Source organism: Danio aesculapii, chromosome 16 (assembly GCF_903798145.1).
Source record: "Danio aesculapii chromosome 16, fDanAes4.1, whole genome shotgun sequence".
NCBI classification, from domain to species: Eukaryota; Metazoa; Chordata; class Actinopteri; order Cypriniformes; family Danionidae; genus Danio; species Danio aesculapii.
In genome coordinates, this window is record NC_079450.1 from 42,695,664 (window position 1) to 42,720,643 (window position 24,980).

At 35.7% G+C, this 24,980-nt stretch overlaps 1 protein-coding gene across 1 annotated transcript in view; it reads left to right on the forward strand.

Moving 5' to 3' along the window:
- cep192 (centrosomal protein 192) overlaps positions 1-24,980 on the forward strand; it is a 123,847-nt gene that overhangs the window by 30,722 nt on the left and 68,145 nt on the right. Inside the window, exons 9-17 of the mRNA XM_056476095.1 lie at positions 5,886-6,116; positions 6,325-6,450; positions 7,198-7,341; positions 7,423-7,486; positions 8,024-8,163; positions 9,373-9,465; positions 12,905-13,020; positions 20,008-20,193; positions 20,855-20,945. Coding sequence (XP_056332070.1) covers positions 5,886-6,116; positions 6,325-6,450; positions 7,198-7,341; positions 7,423-7,486; positions 8,024-8,163; positions 9,373-9,465; positions 12,905-13,020; positions 20,008-20,193; positions 20,855-20,945 — 1,191 coding nt within the window. The remainder of the gene's footprint in view (positions 1-5,885; positions 6,117-6,324; positions 6,451-7,197; positions 7,342-7,422; positions 7,487-8,023; positions 8,164-9,372; positions 9,466-12,904; positions 13,021-20,007; positions 20,194-20,854; positions 20,946-24,980) is intronic.

Genomic DNA, 24,980 nt, shown 5'->3' on the forward strand with positions numbered 1-24,980 from the left:
CTATTTAACTGACTATATTATCAATGCTGTAAAAAATACCACAAGAACTTGAAAATAGTTAATCATTTGCCAGATGCCCAAACTGTGCTAGGAATGCTGTTCCAGAGCTTAGAACTGGAGTAATCTGAACATAGTTTTAGAAAGCACTTTAGCAGCTGTGTTTTGAACTATTTTTTTTTTTAAACAAGAGGCTTAATGACAGCTAGTTTAAAGGTTTTAGGCACATATCTTAAAAGTAGGGATGAATTCAAAATGTTAACAGGTTCAGTAGCGGTGTGACAAAATATTGATATGCCGATTTATTGTGATATTTCTGGCTGCAATAAATTATCGATACTTTAGCAACAAATCTTAATATTTATCCTAATGTACAATAAATCTGAATTAATGTCATACTCTGAATATAGCTGTTTACCACTTTGGCTGCAGTACACCCAGGTGCTTTCTGTATTGACAGATACACAATACATAAGAGATTCACCGCCATCATCTAAAATCCTGACAGATCTCAAGCAAATGGATACCTTTCTCTGTCCAAGCTGGACCAAGGTTTTTGTGTTTCAGACAGTCCAGCTCTCCAGGAAGATTCCGCTAGTTTCTCCCCCACAGACCTACTTTCACTTTGCTACATCGGACTATAAAGGAGATTGCATGTGCTCGCGGTCAGTGCTGTGAGACTTCATACAGGAATATGTGATATTAGATAAATATATCAATAGCTAAACATTAATATATAATTTGAAGGGCCTTGCTTTTAACCATTATAGACATTGAGAAAGTCTTGTATGTGGTATCATGAAAACTTGACTGAAAATATTAGGGAAATTTAAATAAATTATATACTTTTTAAATTGATAAGTAAATAACTAATGTTCTCCACTGCTGGAGACATTATACGTGTTCAGAGATGTCTGTGCTCTCAAATTTGATCAAAGAGCATTCTGAATCCAAGCTTTTGCATTAAAACTAAACCAGGGGTAAGGTTAAGCTCCATGTTCGCATAAAATAAGTTGGTCAAGTTGTAATTTAAGTGTCTTAAGGTTAAAGAAACCTATAAAACATTTTTTTCTTAAATGTATATTCCACAAAATTAAGCTGCTGCTGCTGCTTCTATGACATGACATGAGATGTGACATTTTCAGTCACTGCTCTCAGCACATCAGCATTTTTAACAGCTGTGCACTTGTTTTACATTGTTGCAATTCTATAAAACATGTGTTGTTAATAAACTAAATGCATCTCATAACCTTAAAAAAATTATGATATATCGTGGATTGTTTTCTTGTGATATATTGATATCTCGCAGAATTGCTGATATCATAATCTATCAACATTGAGGGCAAAATATAGTGATAATATCATATTGTGAGTTAACTTGTGATTTCCACCCCTTTGGTTCAGCAACATCTCAAAACAATTGTTTTAATAATTTGGTCTGTATATGATCTAACATAAATGTTGTTGATTTGGAGGAATTTACCAGTTTAGAAAGTTCTTCGTTTCCTACTGCTGAGAAAGCCTGAAGTTTGTGTATTAAATTGAACACTGCTAAACAGGACACTAGGATTTTTTTTTTTCTATTAAAGTTGAAAAATAAGCAGATCTTGCAGACTTTATTGTGCTTTTAAAAGTGAACTGTTGTTTGATGTTTGGCGTAATCTTTACCGGAAACTCAAAGGCTACGTTCACACTGCAGGCAAATGTGGCCTGAATCTGATTTTTTCCCCCTCATGTGACTCAGATGATGACAGTGTGAATAGCCCAAACCGCATGGAATCTGATCTTTTCAGATCATATCTGTGCCACTTTCATATGTAGTCTTAAATCAGACACAGATCTGATATTTTGCAATGCGACCGCATTGTGAACGGTTATGTCAGACTTCATGCGACTTTTACATAATCTTCGAGCGACATGCGTCATCATTCTGTGCTGCAAACGTCATCTACTCCTCAGCAGCATGGTAGAATGGCACACAAGGCAATTACTTCACAACAGAAAGTTGGTTGTTCATGTTGAAAAAGATTTTAAAGGCAAAACTGGTGCTTGTTAACTAATCTGGTTATTGATTGAGACACGGGATGATCGCGAAGCTGAAGTGGTGTGGTGTGGGTGTTGCGGATAGGGGATCCATGTGCAAAGGAGGGGTAACTTTCAGAGAGGAAAAAAAGCCAGGTGCTCGAGCACCCAAACCCCCCTTCTGCACGTGTTTGTTGTTTAAAACGAAGTAAAATTAAACAACTCTGCAAAGGAGATAAACCAACTCCGCCTTCTGCAGCTGCTCATTAACCCTTTATGAGTTCACTACACCGCTGCTCAGAGCGCCACGCACCGGGATTGTCTTAAATCATAAATGATCAATGTTTTTAATCACAAGAGACTTATTTTAGGTCTCAAATGGCGAAATACACATTAGTAGTAGCAGAACAACTTTTTACAGTTCATGAAATACACCACGGTTGTCTGTGAAAAGAGTAATATTCATAAGCATGATCTGACAACATGCTTACTTCACACAGTATACACATTTTGTGCTAATTAGACATTTGTGCTCTCCGAATCAGTACTTTTGCGCATGCGGGTCAGTTTAGGAACAGGACCTGTTCACACTGCAAATCTGATATTGGCCACATTTATAAGAGCAGTGTGAACAGCCATGCAAAAAAAATCAGATCTTAAAAAAAAAAAAATCAGATTTGACCACTAAGCCTGGCAGTGTGACCGTAGCCAAAGAGAGGGTGAGACAAAAACAGCCTGTAGTATTTTTTTTTTTTTTATCACAGCTCTGACATTGAGTGTCTGAGCTCAAGGGCATCAAATGAGAAGTGTCTTGAAGGGGGCAGGAATGTCAGATACTAGAGAGTATTTGATTGGTCAAGTTTTGATTAGAAAAGGGTGTGCTGCATGTGGAAAGGGTTTGCATAAAAAGGGGAGTTTCATTACATGCATAAAAACAGTTAATTTGCACGCCGGCAATGCAAACCTGCATGCATTAAGAGGTGGAAAGTGACTCTGAGCCAGCAGCATTTACATTAGTTCTGAGGGCTGTGTGGAATTATAGGATTTCTCCCAACCAGAATCTTCTGAATCACACAGTTTTAATTGTAGTGCATGTACACCGCTTTATAAATTTGAAACTTTGTACACAAATGAGAAGCACGAGGAGAAAGTGAAGATATTCCAGACGAGGCGCATTTATCTCACAATGGTGTTATTTCCCAACTGTCACTGATATAAATAATGAGTTTAATAAATAATAAAAGGACCATATTGGCCACAAAAATGTTGTACTTATAAAATGTGGATTGTGTTGTACTGGATTAGATTAGTTTAGATTAGATTAGATTAGATTCAATTATGATTACACATGTACAAGGCAACGAAATGCACTTTAGGTTTAACCAGGAGTGCAATAGCAGCAAGTGCAGGATATAGGTCTAATTTATAAAGTGCAATTAAACAAAAACGATGGGTAATATTTACAGACGGATGAACTATGAACATTATATACAGGTTGTATTAGCTATGAACTATGATTAGCAATAGATGAATGTATGTACAGGTTGCTATTAATATTCAGAAGTATGCAGATGCATATTGACATAATTACAATTGTATATGTACAGTGGGTATGTACAATTCAAAATTATTTAGTGCAATGTAGTGCGATAAATACCTCCAATTTTTGATTCTTAAAATGTATTATATAAAATTTTGTTAAATAAAATTTTTAAATGTATTATGTTGCCTACAGTATTGTTATTATATTATAGGAAACTAGTAACTTCATTGACTTTGACTAAGTTATGTCTTCTTAAATTGAAAGTACTTTTGATTATATCTGAAAACTAATATAGTACAATGAAATCTTACATGGCTATAGTAATAAACAAAGTAGGTAAAGCAGGTAAAGCACACCTTTACCAAATCTGCTGTATTAAATGTATTTTTAATGTGAATCTTGGCCACGAAAAGTGCCAGGTGATCATTTATTGTGACCATGAATGCTACATGTAATAAAACATTTCTTATTTTCAGATTGTTTGTTCAGATAGTTTATTATTATTATTATTATTATTATTATCATTATTATTATTATTTCTTTTAAAAGGGGAAGGCGGTTTGGATGTTCAACTATGTCTTGTGGCCTTTAAGAAAGAAAAAAAGTTATGGCTACTATAGAAATTTCAGTATTGATGTAATGGTGAGGCTGTGTGATGAAATGCATATTATATTATAATATCTGACATTACCTGCTTTAAAACAAAGTTAGAACATTAATGCAAGCAGACAGGCAGTGGGAGGACCTGCAACAGAAGGGTAGAGTGAAACAGGAGACAAAGATGCAGTTTAAATATTTCCAAATAAATATCTTTCCCATTTTTTATTTAGCTTATTATTATTATTATTATTATTATTATTATTTTTTTTTTTTAGTTAGTTAGTTTTTTTATTTAAATATTTGAATTCCTCAAATAGTAGCCTGTGTGTGTGCATGAAATTCTTTCTCATGTTTGGCGGTTGGACCAGCAGGTGGAAGGTCCATGGAAGTAGGGTTGCCACTACAGCTGGAGACAAATAGAGGAAACACTGTAATGTATAATTACTTGTCATTGCAGCCTGTCATTGTCAAAGTAAAATGTATTCAAAATCTGTATACATATGAAAAATGACACTGCAGTATTTAACAAATGATCAGCTGTCTCTGTTCACAGTCTCTTGAGTAAAACCCAACAGCACCACACTGACAGCTCTGCACATGTGATGATCTGATTCTAAAGACAAGTTTGCTAAATTTAAATAAAATAAAACAAACCTGCGTTTTTCAGAGAAATTTTACATACTGTATAGCTTCATTTGATAAATGCAATTTTGCAATATTGCTGTATTGCCCAAGTTCACAAAGCACTGTGGGCAAAACGTTTTACACATTCAAACAAGTTCTTGCTAACTCTTTATGGGACATTGCCTTTGTATATAAAATTATCAGTTCAGTATTTCCTATTCTGAACCTGGGAGTCTGTGTAAGGGCCCCTCTGAGCTTCTAAAGTTGCATCCGAACACACAGCAGATTGCATGCCAGGATTGCTTGATTGTTCAAATGCATATAAAAATAAAGGTCAGCGTTGTTAGACACTCTGCTATTTGTTTACAATGACCTATGCAAGGAGGGTGGAATCCATTGTTTGTGGGAGGCATGCAACTGTAAAGAACTCGCTGGTAACATCTAAACGGACACAAAATTCCAACTGGCCATTTATGGCACATTCATGCACCCAGTATTGTTTTATAAACAAGTGGCATGTTTTCTGTTCTACTTGTCTGGACTGGCAGACGCAGCACAGAAATAATTAAGCACAAAAAAATCTACAAAAGTTAAAAATTTAGCCAATATCACATTTAATGTCATCCACTACTTCAGTTGGAATAAGGAAACAAAACCCTATTCACTTGATGATTGTGACGTCACATGAAGTGGCTTCCGGGTCCAAGCACTCTATCAAACTGATGGGGATCAAATCAAATAGTAATAATAAACGTTTACAAAGTGATGTAATACTTTTCGATAATTACGATCGCAATGTATCCATGCCTAATATCCGATGGCCAGAAAGTGATACATTTTTTATAAATTGTTACAATTTTATTTGTGATGCAGCAAGTCCAGAGGCCGATGTGTACACTATGATATTCTATAAAATTCACTTTAAAGTGTGATATGATTAAAAAGTTGCCATAAACAAATATTTTCTTAATTCAAATGAGTAGCAGCTTGGACCCAGAAACCGTATTCCGTATGTCAGCGATATGTCACGACCTAACAAGCGGATTTCCAGTTGTGCATATGGTCAGTAATTTTTCGTAATTGTTTCATTGCATCACAGGTGGAGTCTCTTCCATTCCAGTGGCTGATAGTAAAGAATAAGGCCATAATTGGACCCAAATGTTCTGAAGAACATAAGGTTCTGTTTATAGCTCCAAAGGCTGGACTGTATCAGTGTACTCTCAGTGTGTCATCTTGGCCTGCATCTGCAGAGTCAGAGACTATAGCTCAAGCTGAAGCATTTGCCAAGAAAGTTGTGCTGATTGCTGTAGCTGAGAACCCATCAATTGAGGTAAAACGTAAATTATTCCCCTTTTTGTCTATTTTAAAGCACACAAATGAATGTAATTTTATTATTATTACTATTATATTTTCAACCATGGGTTGTAATTAATGGTATGTAAATGTATCAATTGACTTTTTTTTTATTTTAGAATTTGTATTGTATTTGTATTTAAATGTTGTGTATTTTCAGATTGTATTTTACTAATGTTTAATAGGTAGATGTTGGAAAGACTGACTGTCTGGACTTCGGTGACTTGGTGGAGGGTAGTACAAAGGCCCTACCACTCAAGCTGGTCAACAGAACTCATGCCACTGTTCCTGTTCGACTAGTTATCAGTGCGGTCAGTGAGATATTGTTTTGGAAAAATGTATAAGCTAAGTATATGTAATTAACTATGTAATATTTATGAAACTTGAAGGGGACTGTTATGCCCTTATTTTTATTTTATTTTTTACCAAATTTGTGAAATAAGTCTCTAGAGTGTCTATGTGAAGTTTGAGCCCAAAATACCCCACACATTTTTTCAACTGTCCCGTTCAGTTTGATCCAAATTCTGCCATTTTGATGACTGTTGCTTTCAATTCAAATGAGATCGTGCTCTTTTTCAAAAGAGGGCAGAGCTACAAGTGTCTACGCATTAGTATGGTGGCAGATTGAAAACAGGACTAACTTATTTGTGTGAAAGATTGAAAATGTCAAAATGAGCTGATTATTCTTTTTACTAATATTTTTTTTAAATAATATGTACAGTGTATATCAATGTTATTTAAAACTGAAATCGACTCACCCACCATGCCCCTAGCTTTTTGTAATTCCTCTCACTTCCCCCTCTGATGACATATACAAAGGGAGAATGTCAATTAAAGTGTTTCTGCAGTATCAAGTGTTTCTTTTTATAAATTGTGGTTATACAAAAATGTATTAATTAACTTTTACCAAAAGAAGCTGTCTATATTTACACATTGTTGACACACTGCTGTTTAAATCATATAAAAAAAATTATAATAGCTTCCTTTTAAAGGCTAATAAAGTTCAGATCTGGCATGCTGAACAAAATTAATAACAAAAGAATGCATCTCTTTCACAGAATGCCTCAGCATGGCATTGTTTTGGCCTCTCCAAAAGCCCAGTTGCCATGAGCATGGATGGTTCCTTTAACTTTGGCTCAGCAGTGACCTCAATTTCAACTTCTTCAGTTATAAACCATGTGCTGCATGCCAGTGATTCAGAGGTGAATATTTCTCTAAATAGTAATTTAATGAATTAATGGCAGATTTTATTATTAAAAATTGTTTTTCATGTCTTCCACCAGAATCCAGAAAGGTTCTTGTTGTGGGTTTATTTTAGTGCCCCTCAGAATTACATTTCAAGTTCAGGTATGTATTTTAATTTATACTTTAACTTATACGTAAACCTATTGTTTCAATACAAACTTTTATTTTATATATACACAATCCTTCTTCATTTCAAAGATTTCAGTATCTTTAAGAAATAAGCACAAATCAAGTTTAAGAAACTATCATTGCTCCCTACAATCTTCACCTATATATATATATATATATATATATATATATATATATATATATATATATATATATATATATATATATATATATATATATATATATATATATATATATATATAATTCTTATATACCCTATAAGAAACACAGCTGTGTGTTTTTTTTTTTCTTTTTCACTTTGACGTTTTCTGGCATGGTAAATCCATGGCTAAAAATTAATTGAGCTTAAATGGTGAAGATTATATTATTTATGAAGAAAATGAAACATTTGTTGTTTATAGTGTTTTTTTTTTTTATTTTGTCATTAACTTGCTAATCTTGTCATAAGTGGGTTAGCATGTCATTTCAGCCTTAGTATATATTTATTTTATTACACAATTTGTTTTTCAGGTGAGTTGGGACCAGCCAATGAATACAATGCACGGGTGGATATTGAAGTGGACCGTCCAGGCACAAGTCATGTGATCCAGAGTGTAGCCCTGAGGGCAAGGTCAGGCACTCCTAGAGTGCATGCACCCAAAGACCTACAGGTAATGGAAAACAAATATGTCGCTAAGAAACTACATATACATCAAGCAAAAGCCAAAGATCTTAAGGAAACTGTGTTTTCGCTACACGTTGGCTGCATCTAGTCTAAACCAAAAAGCTGTGGGTGAACACACCAAACAGGTGACAGCACACTGAAAAATGTGTAGACTTTTCTTATTCCACAAATGCAAGCCATGAACAAAGTTGCTTTTAGTACCATTTTTACAGTATTTATTGCTCACCATGGAGAGATTCACTGATGCAAATATGTCTGATAGTCTAATAAATCATATCTTTTGGAGGTAATTGAGAAATGCAACAAAATAACAGCTGGCCACTTTGTTCCCTCCTAAGTTGAATTATTTGCTTGATTTTTGCTTGGCCAACTCATTTTGATGTTAACACGATGAGGGGGAACATAGGGAACACAACAAACTAACTAGCAGGACAGAGGCTGACTGACAGTCTACATCATCTCTTGTCTCTACATCCAGTGATCAAACATCCCATAAACAAGATAGCATATTTAGAGTAAAAAAACAGAGCTCATAGCTGTACTACTAATCTGAAGATAAAAACCTGTCAAAACTAAAATAGTAATATTTCAATATATAAGATGCTATCGCAATCAGGAATTCATACAGAATAATAGCATTCTCACAATACAAAAGGCAATATTTACACACACAATGACTTGTAAAATATAAATATAAAGTATATTGACAAGTTTCATCCAGTGTTAACAAAAACAGTGGTTTCAGTTAGGTTTTGTTGTTCTGATATTTCATTAGTTAAATTGGTGAAATCTGAAGTATGACATGGTAATAACTTAAATTAAAAACTTAAAGAAAAACTGTTATAAAGGAATTGGAAGATATTTTTTGTCATGACCGGACATTATTTGATAGTCATATTTACTTTTTTTTTTTTCTTTATTTCCTTTTTCTTATTTATTTACTTTATTTTCTTTCATTTTTTTTGTTCCAGGTTTTGCTGGTTGACGCATATGCTGAATTTTCCTTGCCAATCTTAAGCCAATTGTAATTGTTTGTTTTGGTTCAATTTGGAATTTTTCCAGCCATTGTAGAGCCGCGGGGATCAGAGCGAGCGCTTTAGTTTGGCCCCACCCTGATCCTTTTTTTTAATTTTTTTTTTAATTAATTGATTTGCTTGCTTGATGTCAATTATTTATTACATGAATGTCTATACAGATGGTGTCTCTTCAGGCTGTTTTGGGGCAGACAGCCAAGCAGACTCTTCCCTTAAAGAATGCAGGCAACATTGATGTTCTGCTCAGACTAAAGGTATTCATTTTTAATACAATAAATGCTTGTGTACTCTTAATTTTTCAATTTTTCAATGCATTCCCCATCTTGTGTATAGTTGCGACCACACAGCTTTCAAAGTAACATGGTAACCCAGTGTCCTGGCAATCCTTTGAACTGGTTATATCACCAATGTTGGTACCATTGTCCTGTGGCTGCCATATATTCCCTCAGTTTATATTCCCTCTTACCCAAAAATTTTCATTTTCGGTTGGGTATAATAAATTACCTGATAGGTATTTAGGAAGCTGGAACTTTAGACGCATTCTGGGGACGCTAATGACTCATTTTACATCTTGTAAAATGCCATAATAGGTGTTCTTTAAATTATCATCACAGGGTGTCCGCGGGGTCTTAAAAAGTATTAAAAGTTGATAAATCAATTATGAGAAAATTAACGGCCTTAAAAAGGTATTAAAAAGTCTTAATCCCGTTTTTACGAGGTCTTAAATTTTGTTCAAGCGTTGTCCAAAGTGTTTGACGTCAAAAAAGCATAAATATATTTATTTTTCTTTATTGGTTCAGGCCGGGTGCGTCCGGCCAAGCTCCTCTGTCACGTAATTTGCAACAAACACGGGAAGGTGATGTGACGCTCTCCACATGTAGCGAAACCATAGAGCAGGGCTATTTAATTGTCAGCCCGTGAGGCAATTTGTTCCAGCCCTCCAAATAGTGTGACAAAGATCAAAAATAAATTTAGTTCAGTCGAAAAACGGCCACTATATTTATGAAGTGACGTGCGTCTGTTCAATACAGCACGAGCTGCATTTGAAGGCTGCGCAGAGCGTAAGTCACCTGAGATTAAGTGATTGAGTGGTGCTAGCAGCCGAAAACATTTGGATACTTAAGCTTAAAGGACACATAGGTTACCCCTTTTTTTATATTTAATATAGGCAAGGCAAGTTTATTTAATATAAGTCTTTTGTGTCCCCAGAATGTGTCTGTCAAGTTTCAGCTCAAAACACCCATCAGATTATTTATTATAGCTGTTTGAAGTGTCTATATTATAGCTGAAAAAAAGTTGTTGCTGTTTTTTTGTACTGGGCCTTTAAGGCTAGTCCTCCCCGCCCACCGTTCCCACGTGCCTGTCAGCAATCGCCGCCCTCGGCTGCCTCAGGAAGCAGATCTCACGTAACGTGTGTGAGAAATACTACAGTAAGAACTTTAACAATTAGTATTTGATGCATTTTTTTGTGGAGTTGCAACAATGAGTCACACACAATGTCATTACAAAGTTGACACACACATAGCGCAGACACATACACACACACACACAGAGACAGAGGGCGTTAAGGGCGTTTGCACTTGTTTTGCACGCATATGTGACATGATACTGGTAATCTCCACTGCTGTATGGATATCTGTTATGTTAATGTACAAAATAAACCTGATTTAATGTCCACAAACCGGGATTGAAGCGTCTTCTTTTATAATTGTTCTGACATGCGGCTGTGCTGATTAAGTGAATCTGAAGTGAATCGCTGTAATTCATTACACGCATGCTCTGTTTTTAAACATTTTAAACTTGTAAAACTCACTCTTGATCACGTTTGATGATGATTGATGAACCTAGCGAACTAAACAGACCTTTTATTCCCGGTTGCTTTGCGCTCGTCCTCTCTTGTTGATATGATTATACACGTGACTACCGGGACATGTTAATGCGCACAGCTGTCAATCAATATTGGTGGGCAGGGGGACCGCACTCCTACATAAAGTTGCGGTCGATCTGAAAACCGCTCCAATTGGTCCACCGTTTTTATGTTGTTAAATTTGAAAAAAAAAGGTCTGGGTGTGTTTATATCACCCCAATATGACAGTTTATACACTATACTGTACGTACACACATTTCTGTCCAAACAGCTTGTAAAGTAGATTTTTCACCATAGGTGCCCTTTAAAGGCTTCTAAAAGCCGCGTTTCTGTTGCACAGAACAAAACTGCTGCAACTGAACAAAGTTATGGCACCTCTGCGCTAGTTTAAAGTTCCGAGCTTATAGCTACACCAAGGCTAATACGCACAAACTCTGGATAAACTATAGCAGCGGGCTGTTCACATATCGCATCTTTTTCGCGCGTAAGTTCATTTTCAGTGCATTCATTCATTTTCTTTTAGACTTAGTCCCTTTATTAATCCGCGGTCACCACAGCGAAATGAACCAGCAACTTATCCAGCACATGTTTAACGCAGCGGATGCCCTTCCAGCTGCAACCCATCTCTGGGAAACATCCACACACTCACTCACACCCATACACTACGGACAATTTAGCTTACCCAATTCACCTGTACCGCATGTCTTTGGACTGTGGGGGAATCCCACGCGAACGCAGGGAGAACATGCAAACTCCACACAGAAACGCCAACCGACCCAGCCGAGGCTCGAACCAGTGACCTTCTTGCTTTGAGGCTACAGCACTACCTATTGCGCCACTGCGTCGCCCGCTTTCAGTACAATGTAAACAAAAGATATGTTAGACGAATTATTACAAGTTATTAAAATTATTATCTGTGTATGAACGCAGATTATAACAACTGTTCATTTAAATACATACCTAATATAAAGCTTAAGTTTGTATTAGAGGTGAAAACCGTGAAACCATGATTACTCTTCAGACTATATAATCGTACAACCAAAATCTATAATTGTTGCATCCCTAATTGTTACATATGAATGTATTTGAATGTAAAAGAAGCCTGCCTAAGCAGTGCACTGCTTTTGTTGTGCTTTGAAATACATTTGAATGTTTGTAAAAAAAAAAAAGAAAGCCACATTGTAAAATGCACTGATATTATGTAGTTTCAAAATACAATACATTAACATTTTAATGTAAAAACAATACAACGTGGGTGTCTTACGGAGCAAAAATACAACATATGGGGTTTTATATGCTGTTGTGTAATCACTCATTTTGAAAAGTCATATCTCTCCGGCCCCTCATTTTGGATGCTCTTCATGAAATGGCCCCCATGACAAACTAATTGAATAGCCCTGCCATAGAGCAAAACAGACTGCAAAATGGGGTAAGTTGTGCGTATTCCTGGTTGGAGAAAGATGAGTTTAAACAGTGTCTGAAACCTGTCACTAAAAACAATTGCGTAATTTATTCTTTCAAGGTTTGTTTCCTCCGAGCTTATCAGAGTTCTGTTGGACAGTTGTGCTCCATTCATTTATTTAACTACAACTGTTTATTAAGTTAAAGGTTTGATACTGATTCGAATTTGAAGTGGCGACAAGGTCTTAAAATATTCTGAGAAGGTCTTTAAAAAGTCTTAAAAAGGTATTGAAATTTCCTTTAGGATTCCTGCATATACCCTGCATCAAAGGATGTCTTTAAAGTGCCATCAAATCCACCCATTCATGCTTAGGCATTGTGTTTGTGTTTATTCTAGTCTGATTGCTTTTCTCCCTGTTTTTCAGAGCACTAATGAAAACTGCTTCTCTGTGAGACCTAAAGAATTGACTCTGAAAGCTGGGGAGGAGCAATATGTAGAGGTTTCCTTTACAGCTCAGGACACACAGAAACACAGAGAGAGGCATGTTCATTTATATGAATTTATTTAATTCTTCTAACGTATGTCTTTTTTGTTTGTTTTTTTATGGCATGCACCGACTGATCCGAAATTGGAAAGTTTTTGTCTGTTTTAATTTCACTGGTCTCTTTTTCTTATCTACTGCATTAAATTAATTTTATGCTACAATGTCTGTAAACAGAACATTTGACAGATTCCAGATCGTTTAACCAGTTAACAGTTTTGTGGCTAATTTGGTTCTTCAACCAAGGTTGTAAATCATATTTAAATGTCTGGATGATTTTTTTCTGACATCACTGCATGTGCTTTTGTGTGTATTGTCAAGAACAGATCTATCAAACCTTGAAATTGTCCAACAACGCAGTTATTGTTTGGGGACAAGACAACAGCATAATTATGTTATCTAATTTATAATCACCGGCTTTCACCTTTTGTAATACCTGTACAGTCTTACGCTTTCTGAAGCGGAGTTCCTTTCAGTGTAATGTCCTTTCATTCAGTGCCTTTTGTGATATCTGGTTCTATAATGTCAACGTCATGACCTCCAGTTTTATAGACCATACTACAAAATATATGCTGGTCATGTAGTGTGAACCTGCTTTTCCAAGTTCACATTGCAATGGTCCCCAATTTTAATGTTGCATAGCAACCTGTCGTGTTTATTTTGCAGTTTAGAATAAGTGCACCATCATATTCCTTGATGTTTCTGGCATGTTATCCGATTTGTATTGGCCATCACTTACCGCAGAGACTGTTGCCATAGATGGGTGCATATGGTCTCAGCTCTCAGAGATTGTGCTGTTGGGCAAATTGGACCTAATGTGTCCCAATAAAACACTAGTCACAGCATAAAACTTCTTTCATTTGACTTGTTCACCCAAAGTGGATATAGATGCCATAGCCTCCCGTTGATAATTAATGTATACTTTGTAATCAATGCCAAGTCAGACCCAGGGGGCTGTTTCATAAAGATTGATTATAAAAGTGGGAAAGTCCAAAACCTGACTAGAATGAGTCAAACTAAACAAAAGCTCTTAAATTGGCTCCATAACAGAAAGTTATAGATCACATAATTAAACTAACCTGATTCAAGTTTAAATAGTCTAGATAACCGTGCCTGCATGTAACTGCCGTGAAGCCCTGAAGGTCAACCATAAAGTGGGTACGGAAAGTATTCAGATCCCCGTAAATGTTTCACTCTATTGCAGCCATTTGCTAAAATCGTTGAAGTTATTTTTTTTCCTCATTTGTGTACTCAGAGCACCCCATATGGGCAGAAAAACACAGAATTTTTGACGTTTTTGCAGATTTATTAAAAAAGAAAAACTGAAAAACCATATTGTCCTATATATTCAGACCCTTTGCTGTGGCACTCATATTTAACTCTGTTGCTGTCCATTTCTTCCTATCATCCTAGAGATGGTTCTACACTTTTATGTGAGTTTTGCTGTGTTTGATTACACTGATTGGACTTGATTAGGAAAGCCACACACCTGTCTATATAAGACCTTACATCTCAAAGTGCATGTCTGAGCAAATGAGAATCATGAGGTCAAAGGAACTACCTGAAGAGCTTAGATACAGAATTGTGGCAAAGGTCACTCTGGTTGAGCTCCAGAGATGTAGTCGGAAGATGGGAGAAAGTTGTGGAAAGTCAACCATCACTGCAGCCCTCCACCAGTTGGGGCTTTATATGGTGAGATATAAGATTTTCTGGTCTGATGAGGCAGAGATAGAACTTTTTAGCCTTAATTCTAAGTAGCATGTGTGGAAAAAACTAGGCACTTCTAATCATCTGTCCAAGAACTATCCAGGATGGTGATGCGGATGGCTTCCTCGGTGTGGAGTTCTCCAGTTTTTTCCACTGTTTTTGTTGGTTTGTCCTGTTTTGTTTGTCATACGCAATCAGGGACGAACTGCTGAACATTCGGCAGTGCACACCAATTAATCACCAACTTTTTTTTTGATTTCTCTGGCGTTTTGTGAAACATTGTCATCGGTGGAGTAGCTACACTGTGAAAACGCTATAAAAAGCGCATTGAGTTCTAGTTTATCATTTTGAAAAGTCTCAGAAGGTAGATTTTTCTGATGAATCATCTGTTGCACTGCATCCCAATCATCACAAATACTGCAGTATACCTATTGTAACCCTCATGGACTCTCACAGAAATCAGTCAAGTTTGGGGAAGGACAAATCATTATTTGGGGTTACATTCAGTATGGGTGTGTAAGAGATATGCAGAGTGGATACATTTGTCAGTGTGAAAACATCAAAAGCCACAATGATATAGATCAGATCATATGTCTACAATGCACATTTAAATCAAACCACAGTGCCAGAGCCAGTAAAACAGACAATATTTAAAGCCAGCATGCAACAAGACGTGAAACTAGACATCAGATAGTGTCTGGACTAACTCTGTAAGAATACAGTTGTTGTTTTGTCGGTGTAAAAGCACATATAAGCACGTATGGTCACATCATGGACTGTGGTCCTGATGTAGGAGTAGCCCATCATCCGTTTTGTGGAGCAAAAAAAAACATTTCACGTTTTGACAGTGACTTGTGATGTGCGAAAGTCCTTTCTGCTCATCTGTGATGGCTTTTCCCAACTGCTTTTGTGGTTCAACAGTTATCAACACCATACAAACCATCTGGTTTCCTTCTGTGACTCCATTCTGTTGAGTCTCCTTGTGGGACTCCGTGATCTGCTTTTTTGCTGGTTCATCTCTTGTGTCAGGCTTATGAGGTGGTGGGCTCAGGTGAAGATTCTCTCCATAAACTGACTCGCCAGAAGTTGCCTTGCCTTGTCAGGTTGTTGACATATCTGATGCTATACTGTGGGTCATTAGAATCCTTATTTGGGTCTGCTGTGGGCCTTAGGAATTGCAACATTTTAGTTCACTAGTGGCGAGGGCAAGGGGCCACATGCAGGATCAAATTTTTAGTTAGGCTTTTTTTTTAGGAATTAGTTAGACTTGTCTTGGCTATGGATGGTTGGATGCTAAGATCTGTTTGGTTCTTATTGTATCTAAAGTGTTGTGAGCAGAGTTTTTAGCTCAGTGACTTAAGGCTATTCTTTTGTCATTTTCTTATATGCAGATTTACTAGTGATTTACAAGTTTGAGCTCTGTTATGTCTTGATAGATTATGCTATCAGCTGTGCGTTTGACTGTGGTGATATCCCAGTAAGTCATGTAAATGATCTGTGTTTGGTAATAACAAAATTAAAATATCAGCGTCTCTGGTTCTCCTTTATATCTTAGAGAATTCATCAAACTGAAGTGAAATCAAAATTGGGGTGTGTGTAAAGCATAACAAATGTAAAGCCTAACAAAGTTTTAAAACTTAACCTTAGCTGAAAGCTGTAATCAGATCAGCAGAGTTTGAAAATGTTGATACTTAATATCAATGATGTGTTGGATTTACCAATGGGTGTAAAGTCAAATCAGAGTGTAATTAACAAAAAAAAGAGTTGGAGCTATTCAAGTTATTGTGTTGAGCTGCACACAGGCTGTATCTTAGAAGTTCCAAAAATGTCTCGAACCACCACTGTTGGAGTTGCAAGGCAGTCTGGCTGAAGTTTGATTACTTTTACCAGTATCAGTCCAAAGCCAGCTTATGACTAGCTACAGTTGGTCTTGCATGGACATTTAATTTGTGGGTTGCAAAAGAAATTAGTGTGTTTCAGGTTATTACTGCACTGTGGCATTCTGCCAGGTTTGCAGTGAATAAGGATGTTTCTGGCCAACTTGTCAAACTCTTTGAGGCAAGGCAAGTTTATGTAGCACATTTCATACACAGTGGCAATTCAAAGTGTTGTACATAAACAAGAATAAAAAAGAAAAGAATAAGAAAATAAAAATGATTAAACAGATTAAAATGTGTTAAGACTGGTTATAAAAGAATGAAAAAGAAAGACACAATAGTGTAATTTGTGGGATGTATATCAGAGTGCTCATTCAGTAAAGGCACAGCTAAACAGATGTGTTTTCAGTCTTGTTATAAATGTGCCTACTTTTGGAGCACATCTGATCATTTCTGGAAGCTGATTCCAGCAGCGAGGGGCGTAGTAGCTGAAAGCCGATTTACCCTGCTTTGACTGAACTCTTGGAATTTCTAATTTATGTGATCCTAAAGATCTGAGTGATCTGTTAGGTTTGTATTCAGTGAGCATATCTGTAATGTATTGAGGTCCTAAGCCATTTAGTGATTTATAGACAAGTAATAATACTTTAAAATCTATTCTGAATGTAACTGGGTGCCAGTGTAAAGACCTGAGGACAGGTGTGATGTGCTCTGATTTCCTGGTTCTGGTCAGAATCCTGGCCCCAGAGTTCTGGATGAGCTGCAACTGTCTGACTGTCTTTTTGGGAAGGCCAGTGAGGAGGCCATTACAGTAATCCACCCTGCTGCTGATGAAAGCATGAACAAGTTTCTCTAAGTCTTCACTGGAAACAAAGCATCTAATTCTTGCAAAGTTTTTGAGATGGTATGCTGAATTACTAACTGCTTTGACATGACTATTGAAACTCAGATCTGACTCCAGAGTCACACCAAGATTTTTCACCTTATTTTTTGTTGTTGGATCTTTAGAGCTAAGGTAAGCATTCACCTTGAGAACCTCATCTCTGTTCCCAAATGCAATTCTACTTTGGTAGCTTGTTAAAACATTTGTACAAGTTTGTGTACAATTTTGTTGTCATCTCAACTTGTGCAGCTGGTGGCTCAGCATCTCTGTTTTTCTTGTCTGTTGTTCTCTGTGTTTTGTAGTCTCTCGCATCCTTCTGTAGCTTAGGCATTTCATCAGCCCTCCTGTGCTGGTGCCGTGTTTCCGACATTGGCTAGTTCAGCTATGGGCTTTATAGCTTTAGAAAAAACATAGCTACTGGTCAGTTTAAGATAATCCATAAAACACATTATAAACTAGGAGTCGCTTAAGATTGCCCTCATGTTTCCCTTTTAAATTTATGGCATGTATAAAATATTAATTAAAGTAGTTTTAATTTAATAAGTGATATTTCTTTGCTACGTCGTTCTTGATGTTTCAATACCACATAATATTCTTTACATCATATTAAAGACAGTAACTTTCAGTTGTCCAGAGTTTTTGTAATGTTTAAAAAGTGTGTTTGTGCATGAAACATGCACGTTAAGATGCGTGCGCGTGTGCGTGCGTGCGAGCATGTGTGTGCGCAAGAGAAACTGTCCGAAAAATGTCTTGATTCACATCTCTGTCATAGCCGCAAGCGGCTTCTTTCTTTCTTTCTTTCTTTCTTTCTTTCTTTCTTTCTTTCTTTCTTTCTTTCTTTCTTTCTTTCTTTCTTTCTTTCTTTCTTTCTTCCTTCCTTTCTTTCTTTCTGTCTTTTGTAGTGTCATAGGTCTAGATAAAATAAGTTATAGGCTTCTGAAATCATTTAAAGAATTACAAACATCAGATTAATTAATAAAAAAATGTATAAATAAATGAATAATCTAATATAAAACAAACAAAAGCTATTACGATTTATGTATATACAATACAAGTAAATTAAACCGTTTTAAGCCATTTTAAACTTTCATTTTACAAATCTGAAAAAAGATTTAGATATTGTCTAAAACAATAAACAATGGAGGACTTTTGAAATATTATTTCTAAAATATTATTGTATACGATGATATTAGTCAATTTGTGCAAACAGAGCATTTTTGGGGTGAGCTAAACCATCAGAAACTACCTTTTAATTCTACCTGTCATCCAGTCCTGCATAGCTTTATAAACGGGTTGGGAAAACTGCAAGTAAAAAATGTGCTCCATGTCCTTAAACTAATGTTTATGTTTTTATATGACATGGTAACCTAGCCTATAATTTATTACTTGCTCTTATGTCCTGATTTCGCTACCTATAATCCATAATAATAACTCTTGTATAGCAGTCCCACAACATTCTGTCACTCGATGACACTCCAAAACCCTGTTAGTAATGTCTAGTGGCCAGAAATGAGCTTTTTACAGTGTCTGGTATAATGTTGTTTTTTATGTGTTTACATAGAGAATTGTGGTCAGGGTGTAAATGCACAGTACAGTTACGCCACATTATATCATTATGATAACATGATATATGCCTTCAGTAATTTCCTGAAGATAAATGCCAAAAAATAATGCAACTGGAATAACTATAGCAGTCACAATCATCTGATCTCATATGAAGCAAGAGATCGCAATGACATATGATGACTTGTGCAGGTGCTGCAGTGGTGTCCCATTTCTTGGGGTAAATTTTGAAGCCCTTCAAAGGGGTAGGGGTACAAAATAGAATCGGGATTGGGCCTATGACAAAGTTGATGGCAACAGACGTGGTTACTTGGAATGAACACACAGAATAAGTTAATGTGCTGTCCAACAACACATATCAATTATTACTCAGAGCATGTAGCAAAAATCAACATGAATTAGTGACTCCAGTTATGAGCAAACAATGAACAATTTCAAGAATGAGCACAGTGAGTAAAATCACGGGTTTGTTGGGCCTGTATGCACTCAAATATTAGATGAATGTAATCCACTATAATTTGAACAATACTGCACACGATTTCCTTACCTTTAACAGGTTAATGCATTAATGGAACCATTTTGGATATTCAGGCTGGTTTACAGACTTGTGCTTAAGTGCTAAAATGAGGTTTCTTTGAAACTCAGACTTATACAGTAAAAACTCTTATACTTAAACCAATTAAGTATGAAAGGCATGAAGATTCTCATTCACAATATAGATTTATATTCCAGTTAACTTTATCTGCATTGTACAGGGCCAACCACTGAGACAAATCTATTAATATTAATTATATATTATTATATATATATATATATATATATATATATATATATATATATATATATATATATATATATATATATATATATATATATATATATATATATATATATATTTATATGGAAATATATTTTGCAGTTGTTTCACTTTTATAATATTTTATTTTATTTTTCAGCCTGTTGACTATTCTGGTACTACCCAGTGGACCTCAGTATGAGGTGATGCTTAAAGGAGAGTTGGTCCATGGAGTTTCAAGAAAAGTGGCATCTACACCTGCTGTATTATCACAAGTTGATGTCCCACTCATACTCTCCAACAAACAGTCCATTACATGGGGAGGGGTTTCTCTAGGCAGAGCAGTGTGAGTATAACTATATATGCAATAACATTGTATAATTATATTGAGCATGTCATTTCCACCATAAGCCAGTAACCACTAAAGTAACCCATACATACAAAGAAAACAAAACTAATTACTTAAGAAATTAAGTGTAATAAAATTAAATGACAGAGGGAAAAAGGATTGAACATATAGAGAAAGGGAGATGTAAAAAGGCATGGAAATCCCAGACAGCAGCTAAAATCTCTCAGCAGTTAGAAAGCAACCTACCAGTGTAAATTAATATTAGCTGCTTCAGTCCAAAAACCTACATTACCAAGATGTTGAAGATGAAGACAATGATACCAAACATAGCCAAGGAAACTTTAAATTGGTTTCAGAAAAGAAAATAAAGCTGTTAGAATGACCCAGCCAATCACCTGAATTGAATCCAATAGAAAATAAGTATAGATCACAGTTCATAGAAAAGACCCACAGAACCATAAAAGAAATCACACCTGAGTCATTCATGCAACTCAGTTCTCAATACAAGAGATAAATTGAATCTGTTATAACCAAAAGAGCCTTTGATAAAAAGTATTAAGTAAATCTCAGTAGGTTAGTACTTGCTTCCTTGTTTCATTGTTTTGTATTTGCCTAAATGATGATTCAACACGTGTATATGGGGATTTTATTTTTATAGGCAACAGAAACTGGTGCTAAGGAACAATTCACCAACTACATCACAGCAACTCAGACTTCTCATCAGGGGTCAAGACCAAGACTGTTTTCAGGTAAGCAAAAGTGAGGAATATGTTTTAGTTTTTATATATATATATATATAAAAGCAGAAAAAAAACAGAGCAAGGAAATTTTCACAGTATGTCTGATAATATTTTTTCTTCTGGAGAAAGTCTTATTTGCTTTATTTCGGCTAGAATAAAAGCAGTTTTAAACTTTTTAAAAGCCATTTTAAGGTCAAAAATATTAGCTCCTTTAAGCTATATTTGTTTTCGATAGTCTACAGTACAAACCATCTTTATACATTAACTTGCCTAATTACCCTAACCTGCCTAGTTAACCTTATTAACATAGTTACGCATTTAAATGTCGCTTTAAGCTGTATGAAAGTATCTTGAAAAATATCTAGTCAAATATTATTTACTTTCATCATGGCAAAGATAAAATAAATCAGTTATTAGAAATGAGTTATTAAAACTATTATGTTTAGAAATGTGTTCAAAAAAAAAAAAATCTCTCCGTTAAACAGAAATTGGGTAAAAAAATAAACCGGGGGGCTAATATCTCAGGGGGGCTGTAGGTAATTTTGAAAAATCCATAATAGGGGCTCTATGATTATGACTTTTATTATAATTGAATTAAAATGACAACAAACTGATCTGCTCCTCTGTTATACTTACAATTTAACTGTATATTAATTCAAAGATCAAGTAATTTTTCTGCCCTGAAAAAATTATTAATCTTATTGAGTTAACAGATTAGTACAACCAGCAGCTTTATCTGTGAGTTATTTTATCTTGTTCTGTTTGTGAAAACATGCAATTCATGTAAACACAACATTTAACAATGATCACGAAAATGTACAGACACTATACATCTATGTTTAAAATGCATGTACTCGAGAGAGAGAGAGAGAGAGAGAGAGAGAGAGAGAGAGAGAGAGAGAGAGAGCGCGAGTGAGTCTGTATGGCTGATCTTCTAACAGTTTTAAACAGCTGCGATATAATCTAAAGGCATATCTGTTGTTATATTCAAATAGATAAAATATATTGCATGGGTCAGAATTTGGTCTTGCTTGCACATTCTGGGGGAACTTGGTGGTTCTGGAAGTGGAAAGCAAAGATTAAGAGTGCATTGAATAAAAGCATGCTTGCCAGGAGAAAGTAGGCTATTTTGTGGCCTTGTGTCCATTCAAAGGGGGCAAAGCTGATATGCCTTTTACAGGGTCATGATATATGTACATGTGATTTTTCAGGGGGTTTTTTTTAAATAAATTTGCAACAATTTCAAAAAATCTTTTTTCACATCGTCATTATGGGGTATTGTGTGTAGAATTTTGAGGAAATAAATGAATTTAATCCATTTTTAGAATAAGGCTGTAACATAAAAAAATTGGAACAAGTGAAGCGCTATAAATACTTTCCGGATGCACTGTAATATGATTTTTCTATTAAATAAAACACTTTAATATTGATGTAAATTAAATTTTAATTGTTTCAGCCTAAACAATTCAAAAGATCGTGGAGATTTATTCATTGTTTGGGGACTGTTGGAATAAGCAGTATAACAACACTGCAACAGAAATAAGCAGCACATCTCCAGTACTTGCTTTTTCTGTTTATTTTGAACAAGCCAAAGTGTTTTGTCACAATCAGCTACAGAGCTGAAGAGCTTCATGTGATCAAAAGTACAAAAATAATATAATAATTAAAAATAAAACTTTAAAATTAGAAAACTGTGTATTAAACTTTCAAAGATTAAGCTCAGCCCTCTCCTTAAACAACAAAAAAGCAATAATTGTGTATTAATTAAGGATGCACAGGTATAGATTTTTTTGGCCGATACCGATAACTCTTTAGATTTGGAGACAGATAACTGATATTTTAGCTGATAAATGTAAATACTTCAAAATGATCTGCATATTCCAAAAACAAAGGCCGAACAGAATCAGTGATCAACTGATTTTATTTTAAAGACTTCATAAAAGTTTGAACTGATCTTAGCCTTCTCAAAGCAAAAAAAAAGCCAGACCTAAATTTACAATTTCACATAAATCAGCATGCCAAAAATAAATTATTTCCTTGTCTTGACAGAGCAAATTAACATGCAACTTAACATAAAAATAATAGGTTAAATAACAAACGGGACAAAACATGGAGAAAACGCCTCCATCATGGTGAGGCCTCTGCCTGATAGGAACCTGCATCCTTGTTTCCTCTTTGTGTAAATGAAAGCCAATTCCATTTGCTTTCATCTATTTCCTTTGTTCCTTTGTTTTTAAACCTATATATGCCTTATATATATATATATATATATATATATATATATATATATATATATATATATATATATATATATATATATATATATATATATATATATATATATATATATATATATATATTTGTTTTGCGGGAGTCCTGTAGATCAGGGGTTGCCAACAGTGGGATTCTGGCCCACAAGGGGGCCTCAGTGAACTCTGTGGAGGGTCACGTCATATTTAAAAAAAAAAATTTGCAGTGGATGATTAGGAGAACAATGATGTTGCCTTAGTTTATTTCATCCCCTGGCTGACCAAAAAAAATGACAAATTTGTAATTTGTCCTCCAGGAAAAAGATAGTCTTACTGATTCGCCTTCAGCAGCTAATAGTAAGCATACTGGACCAAGGTGAGAAAGCTCCTCACATTTTGGGTTGCAGCGCTAGCAACACTAAAAACACGAAATGCAGGAAGTACCATGATAGTTACCTGGACTATGGTTTTATTTAATTTTCTCGAAGCAAGGATTCCTGGCCCAGCCACAGTGCATTATGTGCAGCAAAGTTCTTGCTAACAAATACATGAGACCGTCCAAATTAATAAGACATTTGCGGAGTCACGTGACGGTAATGGCGGAGTAGCAGCTCAACACTTGGTCTCCGCAGCTCATTGGTTTATTTTTTGTATTTTAAATAAGGCATATAACGGCATATACTTTAAGATCTTGTGAATAGACATTAGATCATGCCCACTACTCAAAAGAAGTTGAATCTGTCAGCGAAATCCTCTAAATCGACGGAGATTAAATCGCCTCAGGAGGACAGTCAGACAACGATCATGGCGGACCAGGCCTCGCCGTTGCTGAGCCGAGCTGAGGCCGACAGCTTGGTAGAAAGAATATCAACAGAGGTGCTTAAAGGTGTCGAAAGCTCGTTTGAAAAGAAAACCGACCCTGTTCTAAAGAAACTTGAGGAATGCTCCTCAAAAATTGGGACTCTGGGCATGCGAATTACTGAAGTAGAATCCCGCGTCTCAGACTCCGAGGATGCAATGACCACCTACGGCGCGAAACTTACTGATCTCGCGGAAAATCCAGCAGTTCTCAGGGTCAAGGTGAACGGTCAGGAGAGGTCTTTCAAGGACCCAAAGGAGGTCACTGCATTTCTGGCGTCTGCCCCTCTACAGAGCGGCTCCCCTGTCCGCACTTCTACTGACTGAGCATCCTTTCCCCATCCCGGTATGGTTTTAGCTGTCGAGATCGGACATTATGTTTAAGGTCTACATTTTAGTATAACAACTTATCATCGAAAATTTATTATTGTTTCTTTAATACTGACAGATTCATATATGATTACTTTTTCATTGCTATTTATGTCACAATATTTGACTGAGCTGCGGTCCGGAAGTTCTTCTGTTACCTAAAGGTAGCTAATTGAAGCCTCAGAAAGGTTTTTTTTTTTTTTAAAGCTTGTTCTGTGTGTGCCAATCCTGCACCTTCTCTATAACTACAGGGAAGCTAGCTGACGCCCAAAATGGGTGTAACAGACCAAAGTCTGACTCCTTTTCACTTCGTTAATAGCTCTTCTTTGTTCCACGGTTTTGATGTAAATAGTTTCTACTTGATTCTTCTAAAATTGTGCAAAGAACGATTTTACCCCTGCATTTTTTCTTTTTTTTTTTTCTCTTTGTTTGTTTTTTTTTTTTCTTAAGTGTTTTCTCTCATTTTGTGGCTGCTTGTATTTTATTTTTTGACACGTAATGTCTAGTAACTCAACGTTAAAAATGTGTAGTTGGAATGTGAGAGGGATACACAATCCTATTAAGAGAA